This window comes from Amborella trichopoda, chromosome 12, assembly GCF_054954075.1.
Source record: "Amborella trichopoda isolate Santa Cruz 75 chromosome 12, AtrichopodaSantaCruz75HAP2 v2.0, whole genome shotgun sequence".
NCBI classification, from domain to species: Eukaryota; Viridiplantae; Streptophyta; class Magnoliopsida; order Amborellales; family Amborellaceae; genus Amborella; species Amborella trichopoda.
Window position 1 is genome coordinate 34555185 of NC_142347.1, and position 19575 is coordinate 34574759.

Genomic DNA, 19575 nt, shown 5'->3' on the forward strand with positions numbered 1-19575 from the left:
TAATTTCAAGATTGTGAGAACTAAATCCTCTTGTGCTTTATGAAATAATGGCAAATCATTGTTCATCAATAGACATCTGTATAAAATTACTCTTATTTATTGATCATATTAGTAACACTTAATTATTAATGTCACCAAGCTTTCTTGCGAAAATGACTTTCTCAATGGCCATTTCAAAATCTTATTAGCGAAAGCATTTTCCTTACATAAACAAAGTCCAAAAACAACATTTGGACTTTCATAAACAAAATGTAATCTTAATTGTCATTTCAAATCTTCTAAAGCAAAAATTATAGATATCTTCCAATTTATATTTTTTAGATATGGGCTCTTAATACTATACTATAAACCCCAATAGTATTTTTTTTCTTTCGACCTCCGCCAAGTACAAAAGTTGCTTTTTTTTAGACCAAAATAACATTTGTTTAGGCACGTTTCCCTCTCTCTTTAAGACTATTTGGCACAAAATGTGTTGGATTGACACAACTTGTATAGAGCCAGTTCGACACTTTTTTTGTCTTGAAACATCTTGATATTCAACTTGTGCCGGTGTGGCACAACTTGTACAAAGCCAGTCTGGCCTATATTGTGCCAGATCGGCTCTATATTCAAGTTATGTCAGTTTAGACAAATTTTTGTTCCAAAGAAAAACAGTGTTGCACATGTTATACCATATGTTGCAAAGAAAAATAATGTTGGCATTAATAGTGGGTGCTGTTTGTATAGAGCCGCGGCTTTAAACAATCAAAGTAGAGTACACCTTCAAATAGTACTGAGACATATGGTTTTAATATTGAAAATCTTTGTGATAGCATTAAAATATATTTTCACCTCTAATTATAAACTTTAAAGTTTCAAAAATAGTGTGGATCGAGCAGATTTATGAAAATTTGAAAATCTTAAAAATTGACTTTTCAAAAATACATTACAAAATGCACTATTTTCAAAACTTAAAATCCATTTTTTTCTTATGTCCATGCATCTTGATGTCGAGATGATCAATTTGAGGATATTTGAGTATCAAAACAACCTCTTCTAGTGAAATTTTTGAAGTGAGCTCTAATTTGATGGTTTAGAAGCTCGACTCTATATAAATTGTTTTCTCAAATGTGTGGTATCAAAAGTTTTGAGAGAATAAATGCCTCTAAAGTACAAATTGGAGTATCTATAATTTTCTCTTTTTTTTTAAATCGCTGCCTATGAATTTCCATTTTCCAACCTATGATGCTACAACAGTCACTTCCATGTTGGAGGAGTATTTTCCATAGTTTGAGCAAATTGATGGCCATTTTTCATATTCATAGAAAACCTTGGGTCTGTTTTCGTCAATTCTTCATTTCAGAAGGCCATAAACAACTCAGATTGGACCCGAAAAAAAAGGTGCAAATGATATAGAGTTTATAATTAATTATCATAGTCAGGAATCTCAAAACAAATAATAAAAAACAGCCTAATAATAATTTAACAACAAATTGAGGTTGATAAATTTGAGATCTGAGATGCTTGGTTTATAAGTCTTATTGTTGAAGAGTATGCCATCATTTTATTGCGTCTTTTTCATTTATTGGAAAATGTATTCTCTCCGCTGAAAAAACACATATCAAATTACGCAGCTTATAAGACTTGGGATCTTGTTTCAGTTGATATCAATACACCAAACCATTATCAATTTTCTTCTTGTTTTCTCCCATTTTTTTTTGTTCGGTTTCTCTCTATCTGGTTGTTCAAATGTTGGAAAGATCATCATCATCAAATTCTTCCCCTATTCTCAGATTTTTATCTGGTAAGCTCCATACCTGAAACTATCGGTTTTTGGTTTTCAGTAACTATGGCCATTGGGGCGTGTTTCTGATTGAAGCTGCATGCTTTGATTTTGTGTCCACTTAGTTTTTGTTGGTTTTTTGTCAGCTTATGTTTATGGGTTTTGGGTTTTGGGATAGGATTTCATTGCATTTTTAAGTTTGTTTTTTGCATATAGAAGTGTGGTTTTTGGCTTGCATGTGTTGGTTTTAAAGTATTGGGTTAATTATTTCCGGTTATTTATATCTATTAATTCAAGATTGTAGCTTGTTCTGAGCTGGAATGATGTTTCTTATTCCGCTCTTTTGGTAGCTACAATAGCTATTTTTCTCTTTCATTACACTTGATTGCAGATGATCTTACATGGGATTGCGGATTGGGGTGTTTTTCCTTTCATTTTTTATTTATTCTTCTAGCATGAGAGATGCGATCTTATTTTGTCTGTCTCTTGATAACAAGTTGATTGGGATTAGTAATTCAAAAGAATGGGTTTTGTCATGCCTGTTTCCAATTTCTACCAAAGTTTCTACTTTTTTCTTTTCAATATTGATTTACAGTAGAATATCCGTTTTTCAAGTATAGAAAATATTCTCTGTTACAAACTTTCTTTGCTTTATATGGTCCTGGTGACTAATGCTCACTCTTAAGTCTGATATCAATATTGAGTTTTCTTTTGATGGCTTTGGCATCTCTTGTTTGGTCTGTCGCATTTGTTTATTTTTTGATGATGTATCTCGAACAACATATTGGTCCTAAGAATTTTCACACTGGACATGATTGTTTTTTTATTCCTTTTTCCTGATATAATAAAACTTAGGTGGTTCTTAAATAAAAAAATTTAATCGGGCAGGAACTACATAGGTTGCATTTTCTTTTACTGCAGTGTTATCTTGGAGATAAGAGGGGGGGATAATGAAGATGAGGAACAAACACAGGAAACCAACTGCTTTACGTTGCGATGCAGGGAGCCGGTGCTCGCTATCTTTCTTTGTGTGGAGCTTGGTTGGCTGCATTCTCATGATCCATTTATTCTCTCTTTTGAAGCCCAAATCATATGAGAGAGAGCCCCAAGTTCGACTTAATCACCTTCCAGTAAATAGGGAGCTCGAAGAGGTCGAAGAGGAGAATATTGTGTTCCATTCAAGAAGTAGGAGGAACCCAAGATCAAGTAAACGGAAAACAAAGAAACCATCATTGATTGATGAGTTTCTTGATGAGTCTTCTCAAATCAGGCAGTTGTTCTTCCCTGATTGGAGAAATGCTATGGACCCTATGAAGATGGCTGAAAACGATAGTATGTATTTCTATCCGGGAAGAATTTGGTTGGACACAGATGGGAATCCCATTCAGGCCCATGGAGGGGGAATATTATATGACAAGAAATCAGCGACCTTTTTTTGGTATGGGGAAAATAAAGATGGGCCAACCTTTCAGGCTCACAAAAAGGGAGCCGCACGGGTGAGTTTCAATGCTTAAATGGCAATTTATCTTTTTAGAGTTTGTAATTCTTTGATGGATATTTAGCAGACAGGGGATGGTTCATGCATTTTCTTGAAACAGGGGTTGCATGTTTGCTAATAGGAGAAGCTTCTACCATTGTTTCTCTATTTTGAGTGTAGCTAATGCATTGAATTGCTATGTGGAAATGGATCCAATGTTGTAATTGATGGTGTCATCTGATAAATCCTTTCAATGCAACCTCACTTTTGCCTCAGACATCCAAAGATACCTTTGTACTGGTCAGTCTGAGCAGTTGTTTCTCAAGCTTTTGTGGCTTCAGTAAAGTGTTTGAGATTTTATTCACTGTTTGTCAGTTACTTATGCTGCTGAAAATACATCATTTCTGCATAGAACTCGCTGTTGGACGCTTAACTTATTTGCTTGTTCCAGGGACTCCCATTTTATGCTAGGGTTACATATTTTACCTTAGACCATGTTTGAAATCACTAAGTCAACTAACCTGGTGCAGGTGTTTCCTTGCCATCTAACTTCCTCTCTTGATAATCTAGGCATGAGGTTGGGTAGGGTTTTTTTTTTCCCTTTTATTTATTAGGGTTAAATGATTAAAAATAGAATTTTTTGGTTTAGTTGATAAATTCCATTTTCTTAAAAGGTCCGTTTCTTTATCTTAGGATTATCTTTTAGTTAGGAAGGTTTTGTTTTTATCATTTTTGGGTTTAGATAGGGAAGTTTGAATGAGAAAGGACTTGCTTCCTTTTTGATAGGTAAAATAAAGACGTGTAGCTTTTGGATATGGTTAGTTTTAAGAGGTTGGTTTGAGATAAGCCTTCACATTTTAATTGGTAGGGTGTTAATTGGTAGGTTCGTTTTATTAGGAAAAGATGTATCATTGGGGGTGACGTGGTTATCCAAGGAAATAAGGGTAGTTGTGTTTATCTTTAGTTTTTAGGATATATATTTTGTTTCCTATTTTAAAGGGAGTGCTATCTTTTTGTGTTGGGTTGAAATTAGGGAAAACAATGAGTGATGTAGGTGGAAAGGATGAAGTAGGGAGTTGTAAAAAGAATCTAGAGATAGATTTATTTTGGTTAGTTATCCTTTTCAGTTTTTAGCATGGAGATTATTAAGGGTTTATCTTTTGAGAATCACGGGAGGAGGTGATTTACATGTATAAAAGGAGGCACGCACCATGGAATGGAGGAGATTGAATTTTATAAAATAAAGAAAGAGTTTCCTGTAGAGAGAGAGGCCCTTTGTGGGTATTATTTCTTCTCTTGTGTTTATGGGCTTGTGTTGGAATACTCGTATCCACGCGTTTTGTTCTTTCTTCTTGTGATTCCTTTCTGGATTTTTACTTCTCTCTCTAAACACGGTTATTTTTGCCGGGTGGTATTCGTCGGTAACTTTTATACCGCGTCAGGTGCTATCAGAGCCTAGATTCTTGTGCGATCGCGTGCTCTTGACAAGGCATCATGGTTCGTGGACGTCCTCGACAACAAGGTGTAGGGAATGAGCTGATCCAGCGAGAACGGGACCTCTGTGAGATAGAGTTTGAAAATTTGCAAAGGCAAGTAGAAGAACTGACCCAACGCTTGGCGCAAAATCTAGCACCAACACACTATGATGATGGTAGTGAGTCGGAAGCTGTTTTTAAGAACCCGTTCCATATGCACGCTCCGCTTCGGGAGCCCCATGTTCGGGATAACAGATCTTGGGATGTTGGTGTTAAAGTTGATCTACCAGAGTTTGCAGGAGGATTGCAAGCGGAAGGGTTTATTGATTGGATTGTTTCTATCGAGCGCATCTTCGAATGCAATGATGTGCCCAATGATAGGAAGGTGAAGCTCGTGGTTATTAAGCTTAGGGTTGTGCATTAGCATGGTGGGCGCAATTGAAAAAGACTCGGGAAAGACAAGGAAAATCGAAAGTCTCTGATTGGGAAAAGATGAAGAAAAAGATTAGGGAGTAGTTCTTGCCTTTTAACTATACCTAGACGATGTTTCAGTGATTTCATACCCTTCGTCAAGGGGGGCAGTCCGTTGATGATTATATTGAGGAGTTCTATCAATTAGTTGCACAGAACAATTTATCTGAGACTGAAGAGCAACAGGTTGCCCAACATATTGCGGGATTGCGCCAATCAATTCAGGACGCCCTAAGTTTATACTTTCTATGGACTTTATCGGAAGCCTATCAACGAGCTTTAACAGTAGAGAAGCAACAATCCAGGAGCAGGGCTAGTGCAGCCACGAGAGGAGATTCGGGTCTCCGAACATGCCGATTTCAAGATCGCCTGAAGAGGCACCATCTGGGGCTGCAGAGATGTCGTTGCAGCAACTATTAGTCACCGAAATACTGCTGGTCCAGGTGCTAAAGTTCAAGGCAGCAGCTCAACTCTCCACCGTTTCAAGTGTGGGGAGGCGGGTCACAAGGCTGGAGACTGTAGGAAGCCAAATAGCCATCCTAATAAAAGCAAGCAACTCATGATTGTAGATGAGAACCTAGACGATGCTGATGGGTATGATGGTGATCCAGTTTATGATGAAGAGCCAGATGAGGATGATCTTGTCTATGGAGACGTTGGAGAGTCCTTAGTTATTTGAAAAAGCCTACTAACGCCCAAGCAAGAAACCCAGGAGGATCGGTTAAGGACTATTATTTTTCACACTACCTGCACCATTGGAGGCAAGGTGTGCAAGCTTATTATTGATAGTGGGAGTTGTGAGAATGTAATCTCATAAGATGCATTCACAAAGCTCAAGCTAGGCATAGAGAAACATCCCCAGCCATGCAAGCTCACTTGGTTGAAGAAGGATAATGAGGTACGAGTAGAAAGTACATGCTATGTTTCTTTTTCTATTGGAAAGAAATATTGTGATGATGTATGGTGTGATGTGGTTGCCATGGATGTTTGTCGTCTATTATGGGGTAGACCATGGCAATATGACCATAGAGCTATACATGATGGGAGGAAGAACACATATACTATTTGGAAAGATAGTAATAAAACTGTGTTAGCTCCCATGAAAAAAGAAATTACACCTAAGCCTAAACCAGGGGAGGGTGTAAATTTACTCTCAATGGTTAACTCTATGGAGGAGGTTTAGGAGATTGGGTTAATGTTTACTGTAGTGGCTCATGAGGAGGATTTAGATTTTGTTATTCCAGAGGTGGTCGAGCCTATTGAATTATTTGATGAAGAAAAAAAAGGAAGCACTCAAAGGAGAATCCATGAGTGAGGTTAAATCAGTCATTGAACATTCTCAGCTAGAAGATGTTAGGGCTGAGGATAAACAATTCTTATGGATATACGATGACCCATTCCTCGAGGGTTTATCAGTTTTAATGCATGATCGCTACTGTTAAGCTCCATTCTGCTCCTGGTGGAGGTTCTGGACCCTAAAAGTATTCCACTTTGTGTGTGGATAGAAGTGGATAACCTGTTCTATCTGATTTCTCTGGCCTGGTCTTAGACCTATCCCCTGTCGTTTAACCTGGTAGAAAGCCATCCGCTCTCGTTGCCGGGGATCTCTTCACCCCTTTCTTGGTGCGTTGTCTCCAGGAAATCAGGCAAAGCCAAGCGGTGCCACCGTCAGAGAGACAATCGGCCAAGTCTTCCTGCCAGTCACCAGTCTTCCCAGTAGATACCACGTGGCACCCTTCCAACACAATCAGGAGATGATGGGGACAGTGGAGTTAGAGAGTCGGTGCCGATCGCATGCTTGGGGCCCACCCTCTCAGAACCTATCTCAGAAGGCGGTGGGGTTGGACACAATTGTCACTTACCATCGGGTCCCCCGGCCTCCTCGACCCATCGACCCGGTAAGGAGCTAGTAGAGGACTTAGTTCACCAACCTTCTCCTCGGCTGTCGGGCTCTTTAAAGGACCCGTCTTCCTCGGTTGGGGCTGCGGATCGGGTCTCGGTAGCTGACCCGATTCACGTGGTGAAGACCCCAATGGACGAAGGTACACATGTCGCCCTGAAGCCTGTCTCTGAGTCCACGCGGTAGATGCCTCCATCCCCATGTGTCCCAGGCTCTCATGAGGAGACAACTGCCACCTTTTCATCGCCTTCCATTGCTTTGGAAGCAGCCCTTGTCCTCTCGTATGATGATAAGCACTCTGCCCAAGATTCTCTCCCGCCTCTCCCTTTGCCACATGGCCCCCCGCCGCAACCGCCCCCTGACGGTCCACGTAACGCCGTCCTTCCCTCTATCTTTTCCCGCCATGAAAATCCACCTAGGCCTTCTAGCGAACCTACCCCCTCTTAGAGCTCACCATCCCCCTCGAGCCAGGAGCCGCAAGCTTCCATCTTGTCCACTCCTCCCTGCAGGTCCTCTCTGTGCCCTCCGGAGGATGCCTATACCAAAGGCGAGAGAGCCAGACCCACTTGCCCTCTTCCCCCTAGGTCCCCCTCTATTCTATCCCTGACTTTCCTACCCCTTCCCTTCTATTCCCACTGTGACCCTTCTCTGTTTGCTTCTTCTTTGCCAATGGAAGTGGATCCTTCACTTCTTCCTTTCGGCATCATCACAGTACACTCCCTCATTCCTTCTCCCCTTGACCCTTCTCACCTCTCTGAGCTTCTTGGCCCCTTTCTTCCTCAACCCTCTCTCAGGATAACGACGGTACTCTTCCCATATGAGCTCTCTCCTTCTTCGCCTTTCAACCTTGGTCCCCAACCTTTCCCATATCACTATTTATCATTGTACACACCTCCTCCATCTCTGCCTTGTAACCCTTGCCCATATCCCGTTTCCAATTGGGCTCCTGCCCCTGACACCTTCTGGACCCCTACACAGCCTGAAGCCTCCCCCAGGAACTCTCTTGGTTCACCACCTACTTCTGCTCATCCCCAGGTTAACCCAATTTCTGAGTTTCCCGCTGCACCGTTGCCTGTTCTTAGCCTAGGTGAACCGATGTCCTTGCCGTCTGTCCTGCATCCCCCTGTTTCCCCTGGCCAGTCCTCCTACTCCACTGAATCTTCTGTGACGGTTCCTGACTCACTTTCCCTTGCACCCTCTTCTTCTCATTCGGCAGAAGGCGATCCAGAGAGAACTGGTGGGAAAGATAACACTCGAGAAGCTGACAGGATCAAGGAGATCTACAAGGTAATGAACACCATGGACCCGAAGGCTCGGCACATCGGTTCTTGCAGGCGAACGCCCAAAGCAGGCTCATGGTGAATCTCAAAGGACATCGCGAACTGCTTAACCTCTTTTCATCTATTAATTATGACAAAATCGCAACTGATGTCAAGCCTTCTCCCACCACTACCCAAACCTCCCCCACTCTTAGGCGGTCGCCCAGGACTGCCTCCACCCCTGCTTCTCCCCATAACTTATGAAAATACTCTCTTGGAATATTAGAGGGTTGGGACAAAAGTCCAAAAGGGACTCAGTGAGAGACTTTTCTGTAAAACTCTCCCCGTCGATCCTTGCCTTGACAGAGACAAAACAACCGGACGCCTCTCTGCAATCCATCCGTAGCGTGTGGGGCAGAAGGCCATGTCAATGGGAATCATTACCGGCGACAGGGGCTTCTGGCGGTATTTGAGTTATTTGGAACCCAACTGAGTTTAATCTCTTCTCGTCTCACATAGGTGAATTCTTGGTCACAGTCCTTCCTTCCAGGACAACAGATGGTGCGCTGCTTAAATTCTCCGCCATTTACGGCCCAAACTCAGATTCCGTTTGCCCCCATCTTTGGTCAGAATTGGATACTGTAGCAGCCGTACCACATCCTGCATGGTGCCTGGGCGGGGATTTCAATAACACCCGATGGTCTCATGAGAGAACTTCCACACCAATTTTTCCCAAGGAATGTTGGATTTCTCTGACTTCATCTCTCAACATGAACTTGTAGACATTCCAATTCAAGGGAATGCCTTTACCTGGTCCAACCACTCTGCTCAGCCCTCCCTGGCTAAACTAGATCGATTCCTTCTGTCCTTGGATTGGGAAGTTGCTTTTCTTGATTCACATGCTCTTACCCTGCCTAAACCTACCTCGGATCATTGCCCCATTCTTCTTGATACACAAGCGATTTGTAGGGGGCCAAAACCCTTTCAATTGGAATTGGCTTGGTTGGAAGAGCAGTCCCTTGTGACTTTCATCCCCAATTGGTGGAATTATTTCTCTTCCCAAGTCTCGGGTAGAGAGGGATAAAAGCTACAAACCAAAATCCAGCTGCTCAAAAAGTCCTTGAAAACTTGGAGCCATTCTCGGCCAGGGAATTATTCTCAGGTAAAAATTTCTTGGCTCCACTGTATTCAAGACCCCTGATAAAATTTCTTGGCTCCACTGATAAAATTGAGGAAGTTAGACCCCTGTTAGACTCTGAAGTACAGCTTTGAACCCAATCCAAGCTGGAATACCTTTCTACACTCAAGAAAGAAGAGCTTTTTTGGTACCAGAGATCTCGGGTCAAATGGTTAAAAGCAGGGGACCAGGACACTGCCTTCATCGTATAGCCAATTGTAGAAGGAGAGAGAATCTGATATCCATAATAAAGGTGGATAACAGTTTTCTTACCCAGCCAGATGAAATCGAAACTTCCATCCTAAATTACTTCAAGTCCTTCTATGCTGCCTCTGTGGGACTCAGGCCAAGGATGACTACTTTGGATTTCCTTACTGTTCTTGATCATTGGTCCAACGAGTTGGAAAGACCTTTTACAGTTGAGGAAATCTCAATCGCTATTGACCAATTAGCTAAAGACAGCTTGAGGGCCGGATGGTTTTCTCGTGGCCCCCTTTAAATCATTTCTGGGTACTTTCCTACTTGATATCAAGAGCTTCTTTGAGGAATTCTATCATAGGGGGATCCTCAACAAAGCTATCAAGGCCACCTTCTTAGCCCTGATCCCCAAGAAAGAAGGTGCTGAAGAGCTCAAGGACTTTCGTCCTATTAGCTTACTCAACTCTACATACAAAATTCTGGCCAAGGTATTGGCTTCAAGACTTAAGCAGGTCCTTCCTTTCATCATCTCGCAGTCCCAATCAGCCTTCATCCAAGAAAGGCTGATCCTGGATGGTGCGTTGGTTGCTCATGAGTGTATCCACTCTAGGCACCTATCCAAGAAACCAGGCTTGATTTTCAAAATCGATTGGGAGAAAGCATGTGACCATGTGGACTGGTCATTACTGGATGAGACGATGGCTAGAATGAATTTTGGTCCTCGATGGAGAAAATGGATAAAATGTTGTATTTTCACCCCCCATTTTTCGGTCCTTATAAATGGAAGTCCTGAAGGATTCTTTGCGGCTTCGAGGGAGCTCCATCAAGGGGACCCGCTATTTCCCTTTCTTTTTACAATAGTTGTCGAGGTTTTCAGCAGGTCTATCTCTGGTCTCTACCAGGAAGGACTACTTTCGGCTTTCCTCTGTAGCTCACAAGGTCCTTCGGTATCACACTTGCAATACGCAGATGATACCCTAGTCTTTCTAGATGTGGCTTCTCTGCAAATCGAGAACCTTAGAATCTTCCTCAAATGCTTTGAGAATGCTCCTGGCTTCAAAGTAAATATAGAAAAATCAAAGATGATGGGAGTGGGCCTCTCACTTCAAGAAATCAGATCCTTGATTCCTTCCTGGGATTGTAAAGTAGAGGACCTCCCTACCACTTATTTGGGAATCCCTTTAGGTTTAGGGAAACCAAAAAAGAGACATTGGGCCCAAGTGATTGGTAGAGTGGATAGGCGTCTAGCTGGATGGAAAGGAAGATTTCTTTCCCTGGCTGGTCTTTCTACTTTGGTTAAGGCTACACTGGTAAACTCCCTTATTTACTTAATGTCCATTTTCCATATGCCAGCATCGGTGGCTAATAGATTGGATCAACTGATGAGGAACTTTTTTTCTATGTTTGTATTTAATTCCACCGTTTTTCATACTAGAAAAAATCCAAAAACTTTTCCAAATATCATTTTTCAATCTTGTTTATGAAAATACCTTTATTCGGGCTTCTAGAAAAAATCAATTAAGAGAAAAGAATTAAAATTTTTTTTTAAAGGGAAGTTAAGTACCTTAGGTTTGGATTCTTATTGAACTAGGGCACCCCACATGGCTTACATTGTAATTCTTGAGCCATGTTTTCAAACTGACCCAACAGCGACCACACAGTGTCACAAGCATGGGTCTGTGATTGGTCCAGATAGATGGCAGAATTATAGTGTTAGTGAATTTTTTGTGCCCCATCAAGGACAAGTTTTCTCTTTCAGACATATGCATCAAAACACAACAGTCCGGGAATTCCCTTTGGGCACATGTGCATGTAGGAGGTGGCTTCCTACGAGTGCGGCTGTCATATGCACATGCCGTGGGACAACAATATCGAGGACTTGGCCCTTGTTCCATAGGCCTCCAGCCCAACACAGGAGTGTGTCATCCTCCCCGCTAATCGCCATTAGGCATCGTTTTTACAGCCAATTCTAGGAAGATATCGAATGAGATCCTCTTTGATTTATGCTTTCAACTAAACTATTAAGAATTTTGATAGAAAATAGTCGGTTTGTTGAATTATATTGTATGAGAAGATGAATATGCAGAAACATATCTTCTCCTCACACACATCATTGATAGGTGAAATTGCACAAAAACCAAACAGAAAACTAGCAAAACACAGAAAATAGGTAGAGCAAACAATAAATTCAAAATTAAACTAAAATTAAGGGAAAGAAAGAGTATGTACTTGGAAACCCTGAACCTAGAATTGTGACCCCTATCAAACTACAATTCATTTACTCGTTTTGCTTTCTGTTTTTCTTGAAGAATTTATTGAGCTTGTACTTAGGAAATGCTCTTCCTAGGGTTTTTTATTTGCTTTGGGCATATTCATCGGCTTTTGAAATTAGGGTTTAATGATTTTCTTTAGCTGCAGAGAATTAGGGTTTTTGGACGTTGGGTTTTCTAGGGTCTATAGGGCCAAAGGTTAGGAATGACCTAGGGTTCTAGGGCTTTCTCTAACCTAAAAGTCTCTCTCTAGCCCATAGTTGTTGGAGGCAGGAGAGGGATTGCTTCGGGATTCGCTAAATCGCCCTAGAGTGGAAGCTCCCCGGGATTAGGATCGACATCCTTACAATGAACAATACAAGGAGCGCGATCCTTAGGTTTATGGGAGTGAGATCCGATGTCAATGTGTTTGATGTTTTGACTAGCAGGAATTTAAGCTCCACTATACAAAAAAATGAGGTTGTAAGTAGAACTAGTACAAGTTCCCTTGGTTAAGGAATAGAGGTTTAAGTATGTCATATACCGGGGTTCCTCCTGTTCTAATATTTAGATTCTTAAAGCATAGGAATCAATGTCCTCAGCTGATTGGCCCCGAGGTCCGCAAGTGCCATTAACCAGGGATCCTTAACAATGGATTTATTTATTTATTTGCGCGAATAACAACAAATTAATTATGTCGCTCTATAAGTCGGGTCTTTCTTATGACCTCTACATCTTCAGGCCATGACACAAGTTTGCCATGCACTATTCCCTTTGAGTCCCCGGCAACCTAGAATCCTACCACTCAAAAGTCATCTTCTTCGCATGTAGTCTCCTTTGCTTCCATTGTTTCTCAAAGACTGGCTCTCTGAAGGGGCAAGAGGACAAGATGAGCTACTCTCTCTCTCTCTCTGATTGATGTAAAAGAAGCTTTTTAAACCTTGAAATCAAAGCATATATTCTCATCTCACAACTGTAATCTGATTTAAGACTCTAAAACAATAGGACATCATAAATATAAGATTTTAAATGATAAAATATATATTCTCACAACTAAGAGCGATGCCTTACACAATAGGACTTACTAAAACAATGGGTCACTCTAGATTATGCCTAGTTCAACTTAAGAATCTAAAATAATGGAACTTCTTACTATGCAAAAATGGGACTGGATTTTAGCATCATGGAACTTATGGTTCCTAAATAATGGGAACCTCAGACAATTGCAATCTCCAACCTTTATCATCCGTTAATGAAAGTAGAACCCATAAATATGGAACCCAAGATTTAAGTGTACGAAAACCTTGGACCATGGTTGCTGAGAGTGGGAATCTATTTCGAAATGGAATTGGATTCCACTGATGAGTGGAACATGGTCCCCTATTTTTGGGAGCGAAATCCCAAAATTGAAAAAAGGGGTCCCTACAACATTCCTTGCAGGAACCGTGGGATCGATGTTCCGAAGTGGGATCGTCACCCCACCCACAAGGTTCCCTTAATTATGCTCTAGCCTAAGTGATGAGGTTGTAAGTTTTGAGCTGAAAGGAACTGAAGGGGGATTTATATAGGCTTCAATTGGCTTCCAATTCAGTTGGGACTTGGAGTCCTAGTTTTATCTTTAAAATTCTAAATTTGATAGGATTAGGATTCTAAGACTTCTGAATGGGTCATATTCGTGATCAAAAGATTCAAAACGCATTTTGAAAGTTCCAGAAAACGTAACAGAAGTCCCAAGCCTTATCACCCGGTCTCTAGAAATTTTCGGAGTCCGAAACTGAAGTGATGTGATATGCGTCAGTAGCACCCAGGAGGGCAGCAATGCATGTTGCCTCGTTGATCCATATCATAGTTGTTGGAAACTCTTGGGAACTGAAATCGTTTCAAAAACTGAAATCGCGGAATCACGACTACTTAGAAGATTCTTGTTTTAGGAATCGTTGTCCGTACAATAGGAATCACTGAGAATGAGATTCCTAGTTTTTGGGAATCATGTTTCAACCGAAATAGATACAAGTTTCATCCACCTATGGAATTGAGATTTCGGCCACCTTCGAATCGAGATTCCCATCCCCCTGGAATCGACGCTCGAGGAGTGAAGAGTCATTAATATGGAGAATCAAGTTTCCGACATCTATGGAATCGAGTTTTTGACATATGTGGGACATGGATATGTTGCTGTTTAGAATCATGATTTAACACATTTTGAATCAAGTTTATGAGGGATATGGATCAAAGATCTAAGCCAGTTTGAGATTACAATAGTATGGAATGTATTTGACGACCCCTACCAGGAATCGAGATTTCATTTTTATGGAGAAGGAAGCCCCAAGCACATTTTGAGCCTTATCAACTTTAGAACCTATAATGGATGTTTCTTATTAGAAGGTTTCCCAATAAATTCCTTCCAAAATACATGCTTTATAAATTATAATGTAGCATGAGTTCCACAAAAAAATAAAACAGTACTTTTGTGGTTATTATTAACAAGAAACTATTCAAGTCTTATTCAATGAATTATAAAGCTATGCGGTGAATTTATAGATTGCAGTTAAAGGAAAAAGGAGTAAATTTTTCAAGCTTTAGGAAAAGTAACAAAAAGGGCGATTTTTTGTTTGAATACAGAGCTAGCATATGCTCTGGATATGTCCTTGGTGTACTTCTATGTATTCAATAACTATAATGACTATATTACTATTGGAACTGTCTATAAAGTATAAACATTGCATAAACAAGTCCTACTACTATTAGAAACTGTCTACAAACATTGCATAAACAAGTCCTACTACTATTGGAAACTGTCTATAAACATTGCATAAACAAGTCCTCCTACAATTGGGTTTCCAAGTAACTAAAATCATAATCCATAGATTATTGAGATGAGGTTACACAAACAAAAAATCACAGTTTGTGATTTTTTGAACAACAATACATAATTTCATGGAATCAAGATTCCACACTAGTTTGGCTGGAGATGTCGTGGAGGTTGAAACAAGATTCCATATTCAATAAATCACAGTTCCCTACTCCTATGAACTGATATTCTGTACATTGTAGAATCTTGATTCAAACCCCTAGCGAAACGAGATTCATTACATGTAGAATCGTGTATCAATTGACGTGGAATCAAGATTTAATCTTTGCTGGAATCAAGATTCGATGTATTTGGGAATGTTTGCCACAATTAATGGGTTCAGTTTCTAAAGATGTGTTGAATTGAGATTCCAAAGATAAGAAATCGAGTTTCCTTAGTTCCGAGAAATGGTTTCCGTGGAGATTCCTTAACAGAAATGCGGAATCGGGTTTCGGAACCAGAATCACAGGATCGGTGGAGAGATTCTGGTAACTATGATCCATATCTAGCCCAAATTTGGTTGGGTTGACTACAAACCTTTTTCTTGACCCTTTGGTGGTGTTGACTACAGATCGCTACAATTTCGACTTATTTCGGGCTCCCGATCTTGGGTTTTCTAATGTTTCTGAGCAGTTCTAGATAGATTAAGACAAATTCAGATAAGGTTTGGTAGTTTGGGTAGATTTGGTTGTTGTCCTAGCGATCTTGGGCTACATGTTATGGTGCAATAAGGTTTTACTGGCTAGTATGGCCCCAAGGGTTTAGGGTTATAGTTTTCTGGAAATTTAGGGTTTTAGGATTTAAGGAAATTAGCCAATTGACGTTGCTCAGAGCTCGATGAGGGCTAACCTTACAAACCCTCCTCCATTGTGCCTTATGCCTAGCGCTAAAGGGTTTTGGTGACTCATGACACCAATCCATGCCCTAGACTTCCTAGACCCGGTGTGCCACACATGTCTCCATTTGAACACATGTGAGCAAGTACTTGCCTCATTTTGGATAGGCCTATCCTAATCCTAGCCCTTATTGGACCATGCTATTGGGGCTCATAAAAATCCATTAGTAGGTTTGATTACAATCGTGTCAAGGCCAAAAATATCCCACAATAAATATATCCTCAGATTCCTATATAATCTAATTTTCTTGATCCATTATCCTTACATGATACTTAGATAGTGAGTATCTTTACACATTATCTTCATCATGTTTTGGTACTTCATGGTCCAAATTGTTCTCATCTGGCTCTGGTATTTTGTACTCCAAATATTTTGGTTGGGTTGTGTTTTATTCAATATTATGCTTTCATTAAAGTTTTCATTTCGCTTTCTATTTCCTGCTTTGGATCTTTCTAATACCAGTTGTAGTTACTTATAAGTCTTATCCTCACAAATGAGGGACTAATTCCCTTGTCTCCTTTCACTTCATGAGCTCTTATTGACTACTTCTTGCATTTTACAATCCTATCCTTGGTTTATTCTTGTATGCAAGTAGTTGCATACAATGAACAAAAAGTCGGCTGCCCGGTCGCCTAGGCAGACTTTTTGGAAAAACGCCTAGGTGTGGTCTAGGAGGACACTATTAGACAGAATAAGCTAGGCGCCCATCTAGGTGGTGTAAAAGGCGGGCACCTAGGTGCCGCCTCGACTTGGTGGAAAATCTTTTTTGGAGAGGGCAAAAAATATAATTTTAACCCCTTAAAAGGGGGGATAAGGGTTTGGAGGCCATTCTTGCCCCCAAAAACAATTTTAGTGAACTTTAGAGTGAGAAACAACTTGAAAAAGCTAGATTCGAATATTTTTTGAGAGATTATTTTTTTTTAAAAATCCTTGAATGTTCACAATATTAAAGGATATTAATCCGAAATCCTTTTTAGGCTTATAAGGGTTGTAAAAGAGGAGATTTGGGATCCCAAACATTTCGGTTTGACCCAAAATCGAGTGCACTTCAAGAAGGTTGGCATATTTCAATAGTTTTCATTAGGTTTTGTATTTGTTTCCCCTTAATATGTAATGATGTTATTATTTGCTATTTGTATTTTTTTTAATACTTTGTAATATATATTTGATATGTTATTGTATTATATACAAAACTAGTTAAATAAAAAAGCAAACAATTCTATATACAATAAAATGGGAGGAGGTGTGGAGGATCCAATTTTTTTTTTTTAAAAACCAGCCGCCTTTGGGTCTGGGCGCCTGCCTTAGCGCCTAGGCGGCCTAGACCCTTCACCACCTCGGCGGCCTCCTCCGCCTTCTTGAACATTGGTTGCGTATAGGGAAGGCTGCCGCCTCCGCCTTTTTGAACATTGGTTGCATATAGGGTAGGCCCGTCTGAGTAAAGGGGAGAGAGAATATTTGGATACCTCCATCTTGATAGTTATAAAGTTAATTTTATAAGACTTTTACAAAAAAAAAGTTAATTTTATCGAACTGCAAGAGGGAATCTGGGGAGGTTCTCTTGATTAGGAAGTGAAAATGGATTATTTTAAAAGCTTATTTAACACGGACTTTATCAAACCAAGTCTTAAAATAGTCAGGATCCTAAGCAGAAGTTGGAGTGGCCTCTCAACATCGAATGAGATTTTCCACATGTAATGAAATATTAGAAAGACACCTGCTTTTATCCTTGGAGACTCGAAGGAATTTTTGGATTCTAGATTTGGTGACCAATCTTTGTATTGTAGACTTCGTTAATACAGATAGAAAACCTAACAGGCTAGCGGACACAGGGTAAACATGGACATGGATTATATGGGGTGCTGGGATTTAATAATGCCCTAGGCCACCCATTATTGTAAGCTTTCGTTTCTTCCAGTAGTTAATTTATTGCTTATACAAAAAAGAAGGCCATTGTCCTTGCCTTCTATTTCCTTTTGATGGGTCTTGTACTTACGCGATTATTCCAAAGAAGCAAGTATGGAGCAATTGCTGGACCAGAGCTACATAAATATTATGCTATTGTTGCTTCGCTTGCTTGTGAACCTCGTGTTTTTTGTGGTTAATTCCATATTATTAATGGACAGATAGTGAGGTTGTTTATTTGATTCCAAAAGGTGAGCTTCATTCAACATCTCTTTCCATCGCTTAACATTGATTGCTGGAGTCCTTGCTGGCTTTGTTAGTTGCAATTCATCCTATCAATCAGGGATCCTTCATTTTTCTCTGGCATAAGTTAATGGGTCTCATTTCATGATATTTCCCAAGCTAGCCTCCATCAACAATCTAGAAATCATATGAATTCTCATTATTATCCTGATGCATTCATTGTCATTCTCAACATTTTGGCCTATATGATGGATAATTTCATTTTTAGGCCTATTCCAAATTTTGGGAATCAAGTTGTGTTTCACCCCTTAAATCTTCTTGTTGGAATCTCATTTCTCAATGTTTCTGGAAGGATCCTTGATGCAATTGGTAACCAAGGCATATCAGAGTCCTTTACAGCCCTGCACACTGAATAGTTTGGAGGACGCATGGCTTCATTTTGCATCTTGATTGTGAATGCATACTTATCCTCCACCCCCAAGATTAACCTGTAGTGCTATATCTATCACCGTCATCATTATCATTCAAACAGGAGCGCATTATCAAGAAATAAGGTAGAGGTTCCTGTCTTGTGGGCCAATGATTGTAATGCTGGATACCATTTTGTACTCTCACTTGGGTTATGGATGAATATCTCTGATAAGTTTTTACTATTCAACTATAATAGATATGGGAGTACCCAAGGGGGCATCTGCTTAGATGCGTCCGCATAATGCATTATGGGGCCACATTTGATAGCCTTTTTTTATGCTAATTTCAACACCCTTACAGCTTAAGATCATTTATTCAACTGATGATGGTGATTTTACTCCCAGAATATTGTTGGTGGACCTAGGGGTGTCAAGGAGCAAGCCAACCCGAGCTTGGGTATTTTCAAGCTTTACTTGCATGGGTATAGGACCAGCTTGAGCTTGAATCAATCCTGAACCAGCCGGTTTGAGCTTCGAATGACTAAGGGAAGGTAAGCTTGAGCATTTGGCTAGACATGTTTGCATATGCAAGCCCATAATTGAGCAGTTAATCCATAATCAAGCCCATAAACAAGCTGAGGTGATACATGATAAACTATCTATTCTATATACTATGATATCATAAGTTGAATTTCCTATTTGAGGTGAGTTTAATATAATATGTATTATATACCGTATATTTTCTATTATTGTATTTGTAATATTTAAACCAGCTAAAGTTGAGCTTGTTTCAGATTGAGCATGCCGTTGCCATCCTTAATCCTTAGTACAAGGTGAGCCGCAATTGGCCATTATATGGGCATGGTAAGCAATAAGATATTATCCAAGCCTAGTTTGTATAGAGCCGAGGTTCTAAACAATCAAAGTAAAGCACACCTTCAAATAGTGTCGAGAAATGTGGTTTCAATACTGGAAATATCTGTGGTAGCCTTAAAATATATATTCATCTTTAATTATAAAATTTAAAGCTTCAAAATAGTGTAGATCGAGCAGATCTATGAAAACTTAAAAATCTTGAAAATTGACGGTCCAAAAATGCATTACAAGAAGCACTATTTCCAAAACTTTAAGTCCATTTTTTTCTCATGTCCATGCATCTTGATGTGGAGATGATCAATTTGAGGATATTTGGGCATCAAAACAACCTCTTCTACTAAAATTCTTGAGGTGGGCTCTAATTTGATTGTTTAGAGCCTAGGCTCTAGAAAACGTTTTCCCTCCTCTTGATTGTTTAGAGCCTAG

The 19575-nt window shown here is 40.1% G+C and overlaps 1 protein-coding gene across 2 annotated transcripts in view; it reads left to right on the forward strand.

Moving 5' to 3' along the window:
• The first annotated feature begins 1047 nt into the window (after positions 1–1047).
• The window catches only part of LOC18430894 (glycosyl hydrolase family protein 43), a 35377-nt gene continuing 16849 nt past the window's right edge, over positions 1048–19575 (forward strand). Inside the window, exons 1-2 of one of the 2 annotated variants that reach the window (XM_006841036.4) lie at positions 1048–1783; positions 2684–3258. In XM_006841036.4, coding sequence (XP_006841099.1) covers positions 2713–3258 — 546 coding nt within the window. In that variant the 5' untranslated portion in view covers positions 1048–1783; positions 2684–2712. The remainder of the gene's footprint in view (positions 1784–2683; positions 3259–19575) is intronic. The other variant, XM_011623827.3, reaches the window with a different exon arrangement.